Genomic DNA, 19849 nt, shown 5'->3' on the forward strand with positions numbered 1-19849 from the left:
CCATCCTTCTGGTTAGCAGTCAAGTGCCTTAGGCACTATGCTACCAGAGCTCCCTAGAGGGACCCAATTAGAATTGACCCAGGTCCTTTGTTTCCAGCCTAAAGCACACACATTGTGGGGTGTGAGGAGAACCTTCCATTTCCCCTTTACTCCGTTACGGACTCATGTTGGTGGTATTTTGGAGCCGTAAGAGAAGGATGTGGAGATCTGCTCCTGTAAGGATTATAGCCAAGAAAGTCCTATGGGGCAAGTTGGACTCCATCACATGGGGTCGCTGTGAATCAGAATCCACTTGCTAGCACCCGACAACAACAACAATCCATCTGGCTGTAGTTCTCATCTCTGCCTTTGGGGAGTCCTCTCTGGTCCCCTAGGACTGGATTCCTGCATTGAGCAGTCATCCTGACTGGTGACCTCTGGCCTGTCTGGGCCTCACATGATCTGTCTCTCACAGTGCTGGGGCTCTTTGAAGGAGAAGCTCAGCCAGAGCCGGTCATGGGGAATCAGAGTGTGGGCCTGGGGGGATATTGGGGAGCAGCGAGCCCAGCTCCTTCACCCTTGAGTCCTCAAGTCCTCAAAGATCCACTGGGTCCTCCAGGGCTGAAATAAGAGACCCCACAGGCCGACCTTTGACGCCAGTGGTTCTGATACCACCTGGGCTCTGTGGGCCTTCCTGTGTTCTAGCCCAGCGCCACTGGGAGTATTCATGGTGGGAACCCTGAGTCACTGAGGAAAGGTTAAACTCCCATCTGTGAATCAGGGGGGCTGGCGGATGCGCCAGAGTCCCTTCAGGCTTACGGAGTATCAGCTGGTGTTCTGTCTGCGGAGACAGGGAGGGGTGTGATTCATCTGGGAGTGATTCTGATCCAGAATTGCTCAAATCAATGGTACTAGTTAGTCAGCTGGAAAATTCCCACATGGAAAAGGCCTCATTCCCTGACAATGTCAGATACATGTGGAGCTACTCTGCGATGGTTTATTATGGAAACGCACAGTCACTAGTACTTGTTCAGATTATTTATGCTTCACTGTAGTCACTCAAGAGCCTCTTTATCATCAGCCCACTTGCTACTTGTGCTCACAGCCAGATGGGGGTCCTGCCTGGAAGCTCACCAGGGTGACACTCCTGGTCTGCCCCTTCCCCATCTTCCTGGGGCTGGGACTCTGTGCCAGGGGAGAAGCTGGGAGCCAGGGCTGGCTGGGCACACACCTGCCCTCTGGGCTAGGAGGCCCCTGTGTGCCTACGGGGCCGAGTCTCCCCCTGACCTCCTCTGCAGAGTTCATGAGTCTATTCCCTCTGCCAAGCAGGGGCTCCTTGAATCTTGGGAGTGGGGCTCAGGCACCTGGGAAACCTGCAAAGGCATGGAGCCCTGCTCAGGGCCGGTGCTTAGGACGTGCTTGTTAAATGAATGCATGGAAAACAGAGGGGGCCATGGAAGAAAAGGGGGAGAAAAAAGAAGGGAACCGGTGCACAAGTGGGAAATCATGATCATGACGTCATCACCATCCCCTGCACATGGTTAGGAAACTCTAATAGAACAGAGCTTACAGTGTGAAGCCGCTGTGCCCTGCCCATGCCTTCTCACCCCTAGCTCCTCTCTCTTAGCTGTTCCTCCTGGTAATTGCTTCTGTATCTCTCAGTAACATGTGTCTGCTGCTGTTTCTCAGCTCCCCACTTTCACACAGTGTTTGCTGACATTCTGCTTTAGTGGATAAGGATTCAGCCTTCTTATACCACACCCAGCCTCTTCCCCTGTTGAGCGATACAGTAAGTCCCAGGGTTACCAATGTGTGACTTACAGATAACTCCTACTAGTCCTTTAATGTTATGTGAATTTGCCCTTTGAAACTGTAAAATGACCCCTACTCCCAAGAATTCTTCATCATAATCACCTTCATTTGCTGCACCTGCAGCGTTTTAAAAAATTATTTTTAAATTTTTTATTGTAATTTGGGTGAAAGTTTACAGAGCAAATTCATTTTCCATACAACAGTCTGTACACATTTTGTTTTATGACATTGACTGCAATTCCCCACAGTGTAACAGTTCTCTTCCCACTTCCTCCCCGTGGTTACCTCTTCCCTTTGTCCTTCTTTCCTATGCACTCCTGCCCCGAGCTGTCACCCTGTGCAAATACTGCCCTTCTGTTCTCCCATGATTAATCGTTCTGAGACTATATCTGCCTGATGATGTAGGTGTTCACCCTATATACCTGTCTGTTGTTTGGCTGGAAGCTGCAGGAGTGAGTTTAATTCCAGACCTGAAGGATAACTAGGGGCCATAGTCTCAGGGGTTTCACCAGGTTTCATCACACCAGTAATCCTGGTCTTTTTTATGATTTCAAGTTTCGTTCCACATTGTTCTCCCACTTTATCTAGGATTTCCTGCACTGATCCCTTTCCAAGTGGTTGACAGTGGTAGCTGGACACCATCTAGTTCTGGTCTCATGATCGTATCAGCTGAAGTTCACATGGTCCATTAGTCCCTTGGACTAGTTGTTTCCATGTGTCTGGTTCTCTTCATTCTTCTTTACTTTGGATGAAGAGAGACCCATTGTTGCATCTAGATGGCTGCTTGCAAGCTTTTAAGACTACAAATAGACAATACCTCTTGACCCTGCAGTTTGTTAGACGAGGCTATTAAGAGTACCCATACTTTTCAGTTCCTCCTCCAGCCTTTGGCTTCAGTCATTCATGAATTTACTCTTAAAATGTCAATGCTAATAACTTTTACGTTCTATTTGTAACCATAATAGGCCTTTTAGGGGCTTTCTTTAAAGGTTGACTCTAAAATTTGAAGATCAGCAAGTAGTCTTACGTTACTGGGCAGCGTGGCTGTTGTTTACTGGAAGATCTTTGGTGGGGGAGGGCGTCCCACCATTCCAGCTCCTTGTTACAGTTTTTCTGTTTTCTTGGAACTTCTAGTTGTTTTTTTTCCTCCTTGAACTCATCTCTATCATGACTTTCATTGTTGTTGTAAAAGTAAAATATAACACCATATTTGCCAGTTTAACACTTCTCACATGTACAGTTTAGTGACATCAGTTACAGTAATCATGCTTTTGCTTCCATCACCAATACGTCAAATTTCCATCATCATAAACAAATTCCCTCCCCCTCCCTCCCACCCCCAAATTCACCAAACCCAACTCACTGCCATTGAGTCAATTCTGACTCATAGTAACCCCCATTGAATTTCTGAGGTGGTAAATCTTTATGGAAGTAGATTGCCCAGTCCTCCTTCTGCAGAGTGGCTGGTGGGTTTGAACCGTCAACCTTCTGGTTAGCAGTCAGATGCCTTAGGCACTGCGCCACCAGAGCGCCCCTGGTGGCCACTAATAAACTTTAGAATCATGACCTATTTTTTTTTTTCCTGCCTTTCCTTCAGCAAGGGCGCTCTGGTGGTGCAGTGGTTAAAGCATTCAGCTGCTAACTAAATGGCCAAGTTCAAACGTACCAGTCACTCTGCAGGAGAAAGATGAGGCAGTCTGCTTCCATAAAGATTTACAGCCTTGGAAACCCTATGGGGCAGTTCTGCTCTATTCTGTAGGGTCACTATGAGTCAGAATTGACTCAATGGCAGTGAGTTTTTTTTCCCCCTGTGGTTTTCCTTCAACCAGCCATTCCCCCAGGGTTTCTGCCTGTCCGCTTGCTGCAACTGAAACAGGTTGCACTCTTGGTGGGCCACATGGGCGTTATCCTGGGACTTCCCTTCTCTTCCTTCTTAGGTCGGATTCTCCTTGCCTAGAACCTATAGCTTCTTCCTTCTTTATTCCTTCATTTGCTTCCACCCATCCTCAAGTAAATTCTTAAAAAATGATGGGTGGGAGGTAAAATTTTGGGTCCCTTGAACTTGACCGTCACTTTGATTGTTGTTAGGTGCTATCAAAACCCCATGTGACAGAGTAGAACTGCCCCATAAGACTTTCTAGGCTGTCATCTCTAGAGGAGTAGATTGCCACGTCTTTCTCCCAAGAAGCCAGTGGATGGGTTTGAACCACTGACCTTTTCTTTAGCAGCTGAGCACATAACCACTGCACCACCAGGGCTCCTTGTCAGTTTGGCAGGGGAGAGTACTTTAGGCTGAAATCACTTTTCCTCAGAATGTTGGTGATCTTCTCCATCATCTTCTAGCATCCAGTGCTGGGTGAAAAGTCCTTTGAGGTGACCTGCTTTTTCTTTCTGCAATCTTTGCAGATCACAACAGTTCTGAACTATCCCAGTGATGTGCCTTGGGATAGACACCCAGTGGGACCTCTCAGTCTGGAAATCTTGTCCAACTTTTAAAGTTTCTCTTGAATTTCTTTGTATTTCCTCCTCTCTGTTTTTCTGTATTTCCTCTCTCTAGAACATAATACAGGAGCTTCTGGATTGCTGCTCTAGCACTCATATCTTTTTTAAATTGTGGTTTGGGCAGAAGGTTACAGAGCAAATTAGTTTTCCATACAACAATTTGAACATATTTTGTTTTGTAACAATAGTTGTGGTTCCCTCAGTGTAACAGCACTCATTCCACTTCCTCCCTAGTTCACCATTTGTTGTCCTTCTTTTCTGCTCCTTCTTGCTTTCTGAGCTTTGTTTTGGGGCAGATACTTCCCTTTTGGTCTCCTATGGTTAATTGTTCTAAGTAGTACATTCCTCACAAATGTTATTGTTCTCTTTATAGGCTTATCTGTTGTTTGTCCGAAAGGTGGTCCCCAGGGGTGAGTTTACTTCCAGTTTGAAGGGTGGATATCTAAGGGCCACAGTCTTGCAGGTTCTGCCAAACTTTACCAGACCAGTAAATCTGGTCTTCTTCATGATTTTGGATTTTGTTCTACATTTTTCTCTCATTTTTTCCAGGGTCTTCTGTGATTCCAACCAGAGTGGTCGGTAGTAGTGGCTGGGCACCATCTAGTTCTTCTGGTCTCAGGGTAGTGGAGGCTGTGGTTTGCATGGTCCATTAGTCCTTTGGTCTTTGAGTTTTTTTCTTAGAATCTTTGATTTTCTTTACTTTTCTTTCCTGTGGATGGAGAGAGAGCAATAGTTGCATCTTATCTGCTTGCTAGCTTTTAAGACTCCAATAGGATTCATCACAGTACTCCTGTCTTTCTATTTAATCTTTTTTTATCTGTCTGCCCTTTGTTTCTACTTTCTGGGGAAACTCCTTGACTTTATATCTTCTTGCCCTTCTAATGAACATTTCTTTCCCCAGGGGCTCTTTCATTATTCTAAGAGCAGTCTATTCTTATTTTAAGAATGTAATGTCTTCTTGAATATCTGTAAGGAGACCAACTAGATTTTTTTGTTTTTGTTTTTGGTGGAGTAAGTTCTGTTTTATTTGATGGTTTATCTTGGTCTTTCTCCTTCAGATTGACCAGGTGATCTCTAGTTACCTATTCATATTTATCTTTAAAACAATAAAAAGCTGAAGGCAGTTCTGTGACTGAGAGTCAACTGGCAGGTGTTGCTTGAGAGGAGTTGTTCAAGTTGTACTGGCTCTTTGCTGCTAGAAGGCCCTGATGTTTTCATGGGGAGTGATTATTATTTTCTGATTCCATTCTCCCTTCCTCTGCTGCTGCCCATTCAGTGTATGACTGACTACTCTTGGGGTGGACTTGGTATTCTGATGCTTGAGTTCTGGATACAGACTCACAGTTGATTTTCATTTCAGATCGTGCCTTATGCCCCAAATTTCTGGGCAGATGGCCTCTTGGTCCCCAGGGCTGTGCTATCCTCTCCTAGTGTTACTCTCCCCTTTTTCCATAACCATGTTGAACTTTCTCTTCCACTGAGAGCTCCCTCCCCATCATGCTGTTCCTCTGGTAGCTTTATGCCTCTTTAATTCCTTTTCTGGAATTTTAATGGTGTCTCAGGAGGAAAGAGATCAGTGTCTGGGGTCAGCCCTTCACCGTAAAAAAAAAAAAAAAAGACAATCCCTGCAAAGCAGTTTATAAACTATTTTTACACATATCATCTCATTTGATCTCTCTGACAATCTTTGAGATTGGCAGGGCAGAGGTTATTATATTATATCTCACAGATAAAGAAGTTGAGTCTCTGAGAGATTAAGTGACTTGTGTGAGGTCACATTGCAGGTTGGGGATGGAGCCAGGATTCGAGGCTCAGGGTCCAGACTCTGTCCCTGGCTTCATGGATGACAGAGTATTGGAGGCACAGCAAATGGGCCAATAATTTGGCAACAATTGACTTCTTGGAATTCTGACTGGGAGTATTGCTTAGGCTGAACTTAAGGTAGAGCCACTACCCCATGACTCCTCTCAGATGCACCAGGTCTCCTTGCTGAGGGTCTAGAGCCCAACAAGAGTCAGCTCAGTGGTTTGGCATGTCCTGCCATCCTCCCCCAGAGCCTCTGTGGTCCTTCTGGGCCTCATGACCTTCACCAGGCCAGGGCCTCACTGGAACTCTCAGAGGCTGAGAGAATTCTGGGCATTTCTGTAGAACAGGAGAATTGCCCTCAGAACCAAAGCATAAGTGAAAGCAGGAAGGAATTGGGTAAGACCCCAGGGAGAGTCTCTTGACTGAAATGGGATAGAAGTGACCAAAGATAGGTGAAGAGTAACAGAAACTCTGACGTGTGTGTAGGAGAGAGGGGTAGGGAATGTGGTATGTGGCCTTCGGGCTTAGACGCTGTCTTGAAAAGAGAAGAAAAACCAATGGGAAGGGAAGAGAGTGACCATTTACAGTTAATGTATATAAGGATCTCACATCGGTCAGCTGGTATTCAGTGCTTTGGTTCATTCATTCATTCAACAAATATTTATTTTACTACACTCTGTTCTAGCAGCTAGAGATGCAACATTGAAACAACTGTAAGCCCATTACCATTCAGGGTTTTGAACTGGTTTGAATTAGTGTAGTCATGGCTGACCAAAACAAGGGCAGCATTTGCATTGCATAGCAACCAAATCTCTTGCACAGTGGATTTTGACCGGGGTAGGAAACAGGCAATGGTGCCCTGCTCAGAAATGGCAGCCGACCTGCTACTTCGAATGTGTTAGCCACTGTCTTTGAGCAGGGCCCTGTGTCTATTTTCTCACTCGCTCGCTGGCTCGCTCACTGCCATCAAACCTATTCCAACTCATAGTGATCCCTGTTGATTTTCCAAGGCTGTAAATCTTTACCGAAGCAGACTGTCTCAGAGTGACTGGTGGGTGCAAAGCACAATGCCTTAACCACTATGTCTGTTTTGTACACTGGTCAAAATCTGCCGTGCAAGATACTTGGTTGCTATGCAGCGTGAACACTGCCCTTGTTTTTGTTGGCCATGACTGAACCATTTTGAACTGGCTTGAAGCCCTGTTACCATTAAACCCATTGCCACAGAGTTGATTCTGACTCAGAGTGAACCCATGTATAATTATAAATAAGTAAATATAAATTTATAGTTTAAAAACTATTCTTTCTTGCTGATTGTAGTCTAAGGGAAACTCCTTCATGATTTAGATGTTCCTTTTGCTGGAAATGTTTTAGGCTATTGCAGTGCTGAGATACAGAAAAACTTACTAGAATAAAGCCTGTGCATGATTGTTCGGAAAAAAGGGCATATCTCAGATTTCTCATCTTTGTTTCTGCTGTTAGGAAATTGTGATGTGCCCTAGAAGGAAGAAGGAGAAGGGCATGTCCTTGTCATGAGCCCGACTGTGTGCCGAGCACAGTACTGATGTTTTACAGACACCTCTCACAAGGGCCTGCTGGGTCTTCCTCCCTTGATAGACAGATGTTCCTGGGCAAGTGTACAGACCCCTGGGGGGGGGGCTGGTGGGGAAGACCAGCCCAGGAGTTGGCATATGGGAGAGTGGGAAGGGCACAATTTTGGAAATAGTGATACTTCATCCAGCTCAACCTTGTCATGCCCTCTTCTGTCTCCACTTCCGAAGGGTGAAGCAGTCGGAGCTGTTCGACAGGTGGAAGAGCCTCCAGATGTGCAAGTGGGCAATGAACATCTCTGAAGCCAACCAGTTCAAGTATCTATGAGCCACCTGCCCTCCCCAGCCCCTGCTGTGTGGTATTCCTCACTCCCACCCCTGCAGAAGTCCCTCATGCTCTGAGGCCAGCTCTTGGCATCTTCCCCAGAGGTGGCTGGGGTTGGGCTTTGGAATCTGGGGTGTAGGCAGGCTCTGCCTCAACACACTGGGTGAGGTGGGCACCTGGCCAGGTGCTGTCCTTCACATTCTCTCTCAGAGGTCTTACAGCAGCTGTGCGAGGTTGGTAGCGTCACCCCCGTGTACAGTGGGAGTTAACAGAGGTTCATAGCGGTGAAGTAGTTTGCTCAAGGGCTCGCGGAGGTCTCTGCAGTAAGCAGTCCTCCAGAGCATCACTGCCCTTGCCTCCCACACTGGCTTCAGTGCAGCCAGCCTCTCTCCTGCTCCGACTCCTCAGTTCTTACAGCCCACACCAGGCGTTCAAGCACTGCAGCAGATTACCTTCTAATTGCTCTTGAGCCACACTTGACAGGGGCAATCCCAAAGTGCTCCTGTCTTTAAGCAGATAGTAGACATCCAACAATTTTTTTTTTGATTAATGGTGAACTTTAGGGTCTTTTCCATCCCTACCATTCATTGAGTTCAGAGTATTATTTTAGTGCATGTAGACCTTCTTCATGGAATAAATGTCATCCTGGAAATTTGTGTCCTAACTGGATTCTGTCAACTCTGGGCCTAGTTTAAATGTACTGAGGAGCTATTAGCATGAAGGAGTCCATAGGGGAGGTTATGGAAAGTGAATATCACTAAGTAGCTTGATTTCCTTTAGGAATCATTGGTTCCAGTTTGCAGCTTCCAGACCACCTCTAGAGAGAGAATACCAAAAAAACTCACTGTTGGTGAGCCAATTCCAACTCATTAGCAACCCCCGTTGGGTTTCTGAGGCTGTAAATCTTTACGGAAGTAGATTACCCCATCTTTCTCCCACAGAGCGGCTTCTGGGCTTGAATTGCTGACCTTCTGGTTAGCAGCCAAATAAATGCCTTATCTGCTACACCACCAGAGTTCCTTAGAGAATAGGAAGGTTTTTTTTTTGTTGTTGTTGTTATTGATGGTGTGTGTGTGTGTACAATATATACAACCAGACATATATCCATTTCACAATTTTCACATGTACAATTCAATGACATGGGTTACATATTTCACATTGTGTTGCCATTCTATTAGAGAATAGTAGGTGTTTTTGTTTTGTTTTGTTTTATTTAAATTGTGTTTTGGGTTGAAGTTCACAGAGCAATAGGTTTTCCACTGAACAATTTGTACATACTTTGTTTTGTGACCTTAATTGCAATCCCCACAGTGTAACAGTGCTCTTCTCCACTCCCCTCCTTTGTTGACCGTTTCCCTTCATCCTTTCTTGTCCCTTCCTGCCTGCTGAGCTTTATTCCTGAGCAAATGCCGCCCTTTTGATCTCATATGGTTGATTGCTCTAATGAGCATGTACCTCCCTGGTGGCGTTCACCTATAGGCTTGTCTACCGTTTAGCTACAAGTTGAGGCATGGGGGTGAGTTCAATTTCAGACTTGAAGGGTGTATAAGGGCCATAGCGTTAGGAGTTCCACCACTTTCTATCAGACCAGTAAGCCTGGTCTTTATGATGATTTTGAGTTTAGTTCCACATTTTTCTCCTACTCTATTTGGGACGTCCTATTGTGATTTTGTTCAGAGAGGTCAGCAGTGGTAGCTAGGTACCATCTAGTTCTGGTCTCAGGGTCATGGAGGCTGGGTTCACATGGTCCGTTAGCCGTTTGGACTAATTGTTCCTTGTGTCTTTGATTTTGTTCACTCTCCTGTGCTCTGAATGGGGAGAGACCAATAGTTTCACCTTAGATAGCCACTCATAGGCTTTTAATACCTCAGTCACTGCTCACCAAAGTAAGATGCAGAACACTGTCTTTGTGGACTGTATTATGACAACCGACCTTAATGTCTCCCAAGACTGTGGCCCTGAGCCCCCATGCCCAGTGACTCATTCTCCCAAGGTGTTTGGTTGTGGGTAAGAAGTTTCCATAACTTTGCCCCCTGTATGCAAAGAGGCACATGGTAAGAAATGAGAACATTTCAGGTGATAACCCCGAAAGAGGAGGCACTAGCAGCCCCAAACCAGAAGTACCTATGAGGCTGTGGAAGCCTACCCTCTGCTACTACCTAATATAGAGACCCACCTGTCATAAACCAGAGCATGAACTTGAGTGGAGGGCTGGAGGAGTGGGGAGCAAGTTCCAGACTGATGCAGGCATACCCCAAAATCTGCCCCCTTCGAATTGTTCCCATGTGGACTAGGGGCAGATAAGGCTTGTATACATTGAGCGTATGGCTGATAAGACACTGCATGGCAAGATCAGTGAGAGGCACCAGGGTGTTGTTCAGGCTGAGCACCTCTAAAGACATAACATGTTGTTGTTGTTCTTAGGTGCCATCGAGTCTGCTCTGACTCATAGCAACCCTGGGTACAATAGAATGAGACATTGCCCGTTCCTGTGCCAGCCTCACAATCCTTGCTGTGCTTGAGCCCATCATTCTCTCCCCTGTGCCAGTAACATAGCAACAGAAAAATGATGCAGCAAGAGAAAAATGAGGGTCCACGTGGGGGCATTTGGCAGGGAGCTGTCAGTACTATCCTATTCCTTCACTGGGATGGAGAGCTTTGGGTTCCCAGGGCCAGGGGAGTAAGATGTGCTTAGGATCTGACCTCATCACTGAGCCTCATGGACATGCCTTGGAGAATGTGTGCTGAGTAGCACACCAGCTGCAGAGAAGAGAAAAATCGGACTCGTCTGGCGGGCTGAGTCCCAAGCCTGCTTCATCAGCCACATTCTCCTTGGAGGCTGTTTTTAAAGCCTGCTTGCCTCTGAGCTGTAACTCTTTTGCAGCTTATGTTTGAGTGTGTTTTTGTGAATGAAAAGTGTAGTGAATTAAAACAAAAACCTCAACTCTTCAGACCTTCTTTCAAAGACCCCTAGGTGATGGAAATGGTTTGTGCTTGACTATTAAACTAAAGGGTGGCTGTTTGAACCCACTCAGCAGTACTGTAGAAGAAAGCCCTGGCAATCCTGTTAAGATTACAGTCAAGAAAACCCTACAGAGCAGTTCTGTGTGACACACGTTAGTGGCAACTAACAACAACAACAACAACAACAAAAAGTACTTTCAGAAGCCGAAGTCTACTTCCTACAGGAAGTCATCCAGTATCCCTCCATCCCAATTCCTGGCCCTCCCCTATTCCTCAAAAAGTTTCAAAATGCTTGAAACAGTATGTTTCTGTTGACTGTGTGTGTCTTTGTTTTGTGTCCTGTTGGACAGTAAGCACCTTGTCTGGAGTCTGCTGTAGGGACCAGGAAACTAAGGAAGGGCTCTGCTCCCCTGGGTTTTCAGTAAGGACTGGGTGATTGAAGCACGAACAGCATTTCTGGGAAACAGTAGGATGCTTAGCAGATCTGTGGAAACCTTGAGTGAGGAGTGATTAGCCCTAGGGGTTGAACTATGTGTTGGTACTATGTGTTGAACTCTTGTGGGACTAGCATTGTGCTGGACGAAAAAGTCATGGTCCCTATTGTCAAGGGGTTTCACTCCAACTGGGAAGGGATCTGGCAGATGACGAAGTGTGTGGTACACAGTTTGTGCTCTACACCTTCATTGGGAGTGTGGTCAGTAGGGTGGAAGCAGCTGGGACCTTTATGGAAGGAAACCAGACCTGGGCTCTGAAGCTGTGTCAGGAGAGGTGGGAAGGCCCAGCCTGGCTGGGAGGAAGACTGAAGTGGATGGGAACAGCGTGAGCTAAGGTGTGGAGGAGGCAGTGGGCATGAGACTGGAGGGTGGGGAGGACCACGCAGATACCTGGCATTAGTCGGCACTCCTTGGTATCCTCAAGGCACCTCAGTTCATGGCTCTTTTCTTCTTTGTATAGCTTTGCTCTTCCCTGTGTCACCAGTGTTTCCATCTGTCTCCCTGCCCGGCAGATCCACTTTGTCCAGATGCTGCAATGCCCCCTCCTACCTCTTTACCACGCAGAAGAACACTCCCCTGGGGACGAAACTCAAGTATGAGGTGGACACCAGCGGCATCTACCACATCAACCAGGAGATCTTCCGCATGTTCCCCAAGGTGCTTCTTCTGCTGGCCTGGAGGAAGGGTGGCCTGGGGTGGGGGCGATAGAGCAGTGCTGTGCGGTGGTGCACTCCTCACTCTGCCCTCTGTTGTCTTGGTCCTGGTTGGCTACTCTCTAGGTTTAGGAGACTACCTTCTGGCCTTCCCGGGGGTCGTATCTGAGCACACTGAATGCCAATTGGCTATTATTTGAGTGACTTTTGGTAGCACAGTGGTTATAAAATTCTGGTTATTGCATTGTTTACGGAGGATGTCCTGCACTTACCTGAGAGAACGATTAAACATCTATCCTTCTTCCTCAGGCATGTGCCTTTGAGGTGGCACAAGAGTCAAAGTATGCATGCAAAGACTGTGTGCACAAGAAATTGTACACCAGCACAAAGGCACAATACAAGGCACAGAAATGTGGCACTCATGTTGGGTGACCTTGGGTGGTCATTTTGTATTCCAGGGCCTCAATCTCTTTGTAACATTGAAGTTGGACAAGTTTGACTGCTTATAACAGAAAACCTAAAATATCAGAGACTGAAAGCAAGATAGAAATGGAGTTTTTTCCTTTTACATAGAAGAAGTCTAGAGGTAGGTGATTGAGGGAAGCATGGTGGCTCTGTGGTCATAGGGGACCATGGATCGAGTGGGTCATATCCACAAACTGTCCAAGTAATTGAAGCTCAGGTACCTGCACTCACTTTTGGGTTGACAGATGTCCAGACTCACCGCATCAGCCTCTCAGGCGCATGGGCTCTGGAACCTATATTTTCAGTTGATTCTGAAGGTTACCTGGGTGTGGAAAGTGGCAGTGTAGTCTCTGAAGAGGAAGAAGTGCAGTTCTGTGAGTAGTATTCATAGCCACCTTCTAAAGTGTTCTAGAACCAGGGCAGAACTTAGTGGGTCTATTTGTAGAGATGTGGAGTAGGGGCATAGTTAAGTCTTTCTGTATGAAATCTGAGACCTGCTCCTCCGGGGAGTGCCGAGGAAGCCAAGCCCAGTGTGGCTCACTGCAATTTGCTACTCATACCAGGGTGCTCTGGTAAGACTTGAGGTATAGAGGAGATGATGAAAGTGGACAGATGTCAAACATGTTTCCCCACAGCATCAGTGTTGGAGAATGATGAGGTGTGAGCTCTCTTTACAGATTTGGGTCATGCAAGGCCTAGAATATGAGGCTGGTGACAACAGGTGAATTTGCATCTCATGTGAGCAATGCCAGTGGGTGAAACACAGCTGTATCATAACATACAAGTCCAAGGAGGCCATGGGCAGTGAATTAGAGCAAGGGTCACCAAACTTTTTCTAGAAAGGGCCAGAGAGTAAGTACTCCAAGCTTTGCAGACTGTATTATCTGGGTGGCAACTACTGAAGTCTACTGTTTTTGCCCACATGCAACCATTGACAATATATATAAATGAATGGACATGGCTGTGTTCCAGTAAAAGTTCAGTTTTTATTCAACACTGAAATTTGAATTTTATATCTTTTTCAAATGTCATGAGTATTTTTTCTTTTTGATCATTTAAAAAATTTTAAAAGCCATTCTTAGCTTGCAGGCCACACAAAAACAGATGAGAGGCCAAATTTGGCCTGCAGGGCATATTGTGTCAACCCTTGAATTAGAGCATTATGGCATTGAATAGGAGCTCTGGTAGCACAGTGGTTAAAGTGCTTGGCTGCTAACCACAAGGTCAGTGGTTTGAACCCCCCCGCTGCTCCATGGGAGAAAGATGAGGCAATCTACTTCTGCACAGGTTACAGCCTTGGAAACCCTGTTGGGCATTTCACCTCTGTCCTGTAGGGTTGCTATGAGTCAGAATCTACTCAATGGCAGTGGGTTTGTTTTCCTGGTTTTGCCATAGAATAGCATTTCTCAAATGTCCCTAAACATAAGTGTTTCTTTGGGTTTGTTAAAAGTAATAATAATAATAATACAGCTTCCTAGCCTCCTGCTCCCACCCTGGAGACTCTGATTCTGAGGTTCAGTGGTGGGGCCCTGGAATTTGCATTTTTCAGAAAGCATCCCAGGTTCTTGACTTATGGAAGTTTGTGAAACACTGACTAGAACTTAATAAGCCTTTGATGATTTCTCCAGAGATGACTTTGGCTTTTTTCCTTTCTCTGGTCAAAGTCAAACAGTGTAGCTTCCCCACCAGCCCTTCTTAGACACCCTTGTTCCCTGCCCTGGCCCCCTGGGCCTGGCCCTTCAGGGGACGTGAGCCATCAATAAAGATACAGGCAGATGCAGCATCTCCTTTAGATTTACATAGTTCATGATGAGCCATCGCAGCGTGATTCCCCATGAGACCCCATTCTGGCAGCTGGTCCCACTGGCCGCTCAGTGTGCTGGCTGTGCCCCTCTCAGGTGGTGGCTGGCCAGCTGGGGCATGTACGAAGAAAACTGCCTGCAGGCTCCTGGCGTCAGAGCTGGAAGGGACCTTAGGGGCATCTAATAACAACAGTGTGGTTGCTTTTGCTGAGTTGCCTCTGGGCCAAGCACTGCATGGGGTGGGGCTGTTTATTTATATCAGAGGTTCTCAACTGGGGGCAGTTGTACCCCTGGGCACATCTGGCAATATCTGGAGACATTTTTGATTGTCACAACTTGGGAGGGGTGTTACTGGCATCTAGAGGGTAGACACCAGGGGTGCTGCTAAACTCTACAATGCACAGTTCAGCCATGCCCACAACAAAGAATTATCTGGTCCAAATATCAGTAGTGCTGAGGCTGAGAAACCCTGATCGGATTCACGTGAGATACACATATTTATTGTGTTCATTTTGCAGGTGGGAAAATTGAGTCTCTGAGAGCTCAAACAACTTGTCCATGGTTTCTTCACCTTGGGATGGGCCAAAACCAGGACTAAATTTGAGTCTTTTGACTAGGATGCCCAACTCATTCCAGTGTGTACGGGACTTTCCTGGTGATAGCACTCAAAGCCCTGCACCCCAAGAGCCCCCTCAATCTGGGCAGACTGGGATAGTTGATCATCCCCTACTTTGACTTCAGGCCTGTGTTCCTCCCTGTGCCATTTGGTTTCCCTGCTTCACCTGCCTCAAGTTGTCCATGAGGAACTGTGGTCTAGAGAGGGGACATGGCGGAACCAGGCATTCTGACACTTAGGCCAGTACTTTCTTTCTCCTGCTAACTTACTTGGAAAGCATGGCCAGGGAGCAGCGGATGTCCAGACCAAGGTAATCCTGCCAGTCGTGATGTGAGATGGTGTTCCAATGAAGCCACCATCACTCACATTAAGACCTGGGCACCCTTATATTTGGAGCTCTTGCCTCACAGAAACCCCAGGTGTCCCATTGTCTCACTGCTCCTTTCTGACATGGTAGCTTTGCTTACTCACTCTCTAGTCTCTTGTCATTGCTGCTGCCAAGTCTTAGCATCTGTCCCAGCCCATGTGACTTTTCTGCCCTGGGCCTAGGTCCTCCCCATGGAGCAGAGAGAGGGTCCATACCTTGTCCTGAGCTGAAAGGGGTGAGAGGCAGGTTTCGGGTCCTTGTCCTTGGGTAGTCTCTGCTGCTGTTGCCCCCCAAGACATCTGCATTAACCAATTGTGTACTCAGAAGCACAAGGGAACTGAGCCTTCCAAACACTGGGAAAACCAGAGGCTTTTTGAACATTGGGGAAATCAAAGTGGGGATTGCCATAACCTGTCCTCTCTTCTCTCTGGACACCTGAGACCTCCCAGGGCTTATTGAAAGAGGCTGTGGAGATCTGGGCTCCAATTCCAGCTCATTTGCTCATTACCTGAGTAACTGACAAGTCCTTGACCACTCTTCTTATCTGGAAGATGGAAGAACCATCCTGCTCCCACGTTCCCTATAAGACTGCACCATGGGGCCATGAGCCAGGATGAGAGGGGCACATGGTTACAGAGGGTGAGCACCAGATGAGGCCGGGGCTGGGCTGACAGCTGTGCCTGTGTCTGTCTCCCCCAGGACATGCCTTACTACAGGTCCCAGTTTAAGAAGTGTGCAGTGGTGGGCAACGGAGGGATCCTAAAGAACAGCCGCTGTGGCAGGGAGATCAACAGCGCCGACTTCGTGTTCCGGTAAAGGGAGCACCCTGGGTCTGCACCTTCCAGTTCTACCCCGTGCCCTCTCCTCCTCTGTGCCCTTCCCACTGACTGGGTAAATTACCTAACCTGTGCCTCTGTTTCCTGAAATGAAAGATGACAGTGATAACAGTATCTACCCTTGGGGTTAGTGCAAGGATTAAATGCCTAAGTTCATTAAATAAGGTGGTGGTTGCTGGGTGCCTTCAAGGTGATCTTTCTTTTATAATAACCCATGCGACAGAGCAGAACTGCCCTTCGGGTTTCCTCGGCTGTAATCTTCATGGAAGCAGGTTACCAGGTCTTTCGCCCACAGAGCCCGCCGAGTGAGTTTGAACAGCCAACCTTTTGGTTAGCAGCCGAGCACTTAACTGTTGTGCCACCAGGGCCTATTTAGTTAGTTATTTAGTTTATTGTGATTTGGGTGAAACAGGGCTTCTTTAGTAAAGGTTAATATGTGTAAAACCTTCAAACAGTGTGGGCCACATACTAAGTTATGCTACAGTAAGTGGTATTATCTTTTAATATTCCTCTTATTTTACAGGAGAAAAATTTCAGGGGGGTTACCTTCCTTGCCAGGCTCATGTCTTTAGTGACAGTCAGAAATGGGGTACATCTATGGTCTTGGATTCTTTCTGCTGTTGTTGTTAGTTGCTGTTGCATTGATTTCAACTCTTAGTGACCCCACGGGACGGACTAGGACTGTTCCACAGGGGTTTCTAGGTTATAATCTTTATGGGAGCACATTGCCAAGTCTGTCTCCTGTGGAGACACTGGGTGGATTCAAACCACCAACCTTTTGGTTAGCAGTCGGGTGCTTAGCCATTATGCCACCAGAACTATACAATGTTCTCTCTCTGACTCTGTAACTGTAACTGTAATCTTTCCTCCCAGGAGGATGGCCTCTTGTCCCACCACCTAAAATATGTTGTAGTCCATAGTTGCACATAGTTTTGGAGGTGACATGAGCCTTTTCTCCTGTATTGTCATGTCATCATCACCATCATCAGCAGCACAGCAGCAGTAGCAAAGCCTTACTCAGTGCCTACTAGGTGCACACCAAAGCTTGTTGAGTCTTCACCATGTTCAAGATGTCATCATACTGGATGGCATTGTGTTGGGAAAGGGCACCAACTTGAAGTTATACAAGCCTGTCTTCCATCTGCCTCTACCACTTCGTAGCAGCAGGCCCCTTGACTTCTCTAAATGTCTGAGTTCTCATTTGCAACCCAGGGCTTCTAATATCTACCACTTCTGGTGGCATAATGCCTAAGGCACTTGACTGCTAACCAGAAGGCTGGCAGTTCAAACCCACCAGCAACTCCTCGGAAGGAAGATGGGGCAATCTACTTCCGTAGTGATACTGCCTCGGAAACCGAAGGAGGGGTTGCTATGGGTCGGGTCCGACTCGACGGCACATAACAAAAACAACAACAACAACAAGTTTGTTGTGGGCAGTGGCTGCTAACCAGAGTCAGTGGTTCAAACCCACCAGCCGCTCTGTGGAAGAAAGAACCTGTCAATCTAGTCCTGTAAAGAGTTCAGCTTAGGAAAATCTATGGGACAGCTCTACTGTGCCCCATAGGGTTGCTGTGACTCGGAATTGACTCAGTGGCACATAACAACAGCAAAGGTTGTTTAGAGAATCCCTGGTGCAATGGTTGAACAGTCAGTTGCTATCCAAAAGGTTGGTGTTTTGAACCCACCCAGCAGCTCTGTGGAAGAAAAACCTGATGATCTGTAATCTCTAAAGATTACAGCCTAGAAAACTCTATGGGGCAGTTGTACTCTGTCACCTGGTGTTGCTATGAGTCAAAAACAACTCAACACCCAGCAGCAACAGCAACAGGTTGTTGATGTTCAATCCTATGAAAGTTTCTGGCACGTCACAGGTATTCAGTAAATGGGAGTTGGCTGCAGACCATCTTTAAAGGGAATATAAACCTTGCCTTCCCTGATGGTCTGATAGACAGGAGTGGCGTTGGATTCTGAGACAGGTGATGATCTTAGTCCTGTTACGGAAAGGGCCCTGTTAAACCTGTGGTATCACTTTGAATGGAGGGCCAGATTCTTTTTTTCTTTTTAAATACATTCTATTGAAATATAATTTATGTACAGTGAAATACACAGAACTAAAGTGACATGGGTTAATACATTTTTTAGGACCAGATTCATAACATGGCAACAGATCTCATGGTCTGGCCCCTTCCTGCCTCCCTGACTCAGCTTGAAACGCTTTCTCCTCACTCGGTACTCCAGCCACAAGGTTTCAGTTGCTCCCTCGCTGGATGCTCCATGCTCCCTCCCACTACAGAACCTTTGCACAGATGCTCATGACCTCCACATTCACCCAGTTAACGTCTATTCATTTTCAAAACTTACTAGTTATTCATTTACTATGTAGTATTTGATGCATGCAAAGAATATTTGTACCACATAGGTAAGTACAAAGCAAAGCACTTAAATGAGTATCTGTGAACCAACTACACAATTTAAGAACTCAGATGTTCCCAAAGCCATTAATTGAGTCACGTGCTCCTTCCCCATCCCACCTCTACTTTGATCAGAGGTGATCACTACTTTGAATATTGCACTTATCACGCCCTCTGCCGCATCCGGCAAAACCGCACAGGTCACGAAATAAAGCGACATGAAAGGATTAATTGTTTTCTTTTTTATAAATGAACAGGGGCCAGGTGGACGCCCTGCATATTTTGCGAAAGCAACCCTCAATGTATCTGCTCTGCTTTATTTATACATAAGTATATGATTATACTATTATTCTTGATACTTCTTTAAAACAATCAAGTATTCAATCAAATATTGTTTTACAGTAAAATCAATTATTTCCTTATAACAATCAGTTATTAATTAAAAGTTAAAGTTTTACTCTTTCCTGTACCCAAAGGCATTTTCCCGTGTCCAAATGTATTGGATAATTAATTAGGTTAACATCTCTTGCAGGATTGGCAAAGAATAACTCAGATACCTCATTTTAAAACATAACATGATTGTTAAGGTGCATGATTCTAAAGAATGGTTTCTAAGGTATACTGTTCTTTGGGCAAAACGTCATTCCAGGGAAACAGGTTAGTAATCATTCTGCTGGGGCAACGTTCTGCCCCAGGAACACAAAGCTGAAGCCAAGCATTCAACCATAAGAGAGGCCTTGCTATCTCTTAAAGCAATCATTCAACCATACATCTCTTAACTGTAATTAGAACATGTGCCTTGCAGTCATGTTCTTTTGGGGGTCTTTTTCTTAGTCTCCAACATCCCTCCCTGTTAAAAGTGGTTTCATCACATGCAGATACATCCCTAGGAACTGATAGCATTGTGCCTAAGGCACTTGACTGCTAACTAGAAGGTTGGTGGTTCAAACCCACCAGCCATTCCTCAGAAGGAAGGTTTGAGCAATCTACTTCCATACTGATACCGCCTCAGAAACCCAAGGAGGGGTCTCTATGAGTTGGGTCTGCCTCCATAGCACATAACAAACAACAACAGATATATTCCTAAATGACTTACTGTTTGATTTTGTTTCATTAGTGACACTGTCTATTTCCTATTGCTGTTGTAAAAAATGACCTCAAACACTATGGTTTGATAAGTCAGTCACAAAAGGACAAATATTGTATTAGTCCGTTATTGTAAAAGTTAAGGAAAGGTTTATATATTGGAGGACATTTTCTTTGTTGG

The 19849-nt window shown here is 46.0% G+C and overlaps 1 protein-coding gene across 1 annotated transcript in view; it reads left to right on the forward strand.

Moving 5' to 3' along the window:
- Nucleotides 1-19849, forward strand: part of ST8SIA5 (ST8 alpha-N-acetyl-neuraminide alpha-2,8-sialyltransferase 5) — a 104938-nt gene that overhangs the window by 79832 nt on the left and 5257 nt on the right. The window contains exons 4-6 of the mRNA XM_042781386.1: nucleotides 7881-7967; nucleotides 11945-12089; nucleotides 16035-16147. Of these exons, the coding sequence (XP_042637320.1) occupies nucleotides 7881-7967; nucleotides 11945-12089; nucleotides 16035-16147 (345 nt within the window). The remainder of the gene's footprint in view (nucleotides 1-7880; nucleotides 7968-11944; nucleotides 12090-16034; nucleotides 16148-19849) is intronic.

The sequence above is a fragment of the Orycteropus afer genome, unplaced genomic scaffold (assembly GCF_000298275.1).
Source record: "Orycteropus afer afer isolate SDZICR_OR568_19922 unplaced genomic scaffold, OryAfe1.0 scaffold00113, whole genome shotgun sequence".
Classification (NCBI taxonomy): Eukaryota; Metazoa; Chordata; class Mammalia; order Tubulidentata; family Orycteropodidae; genus Orycteropus; species Orycteropus afer.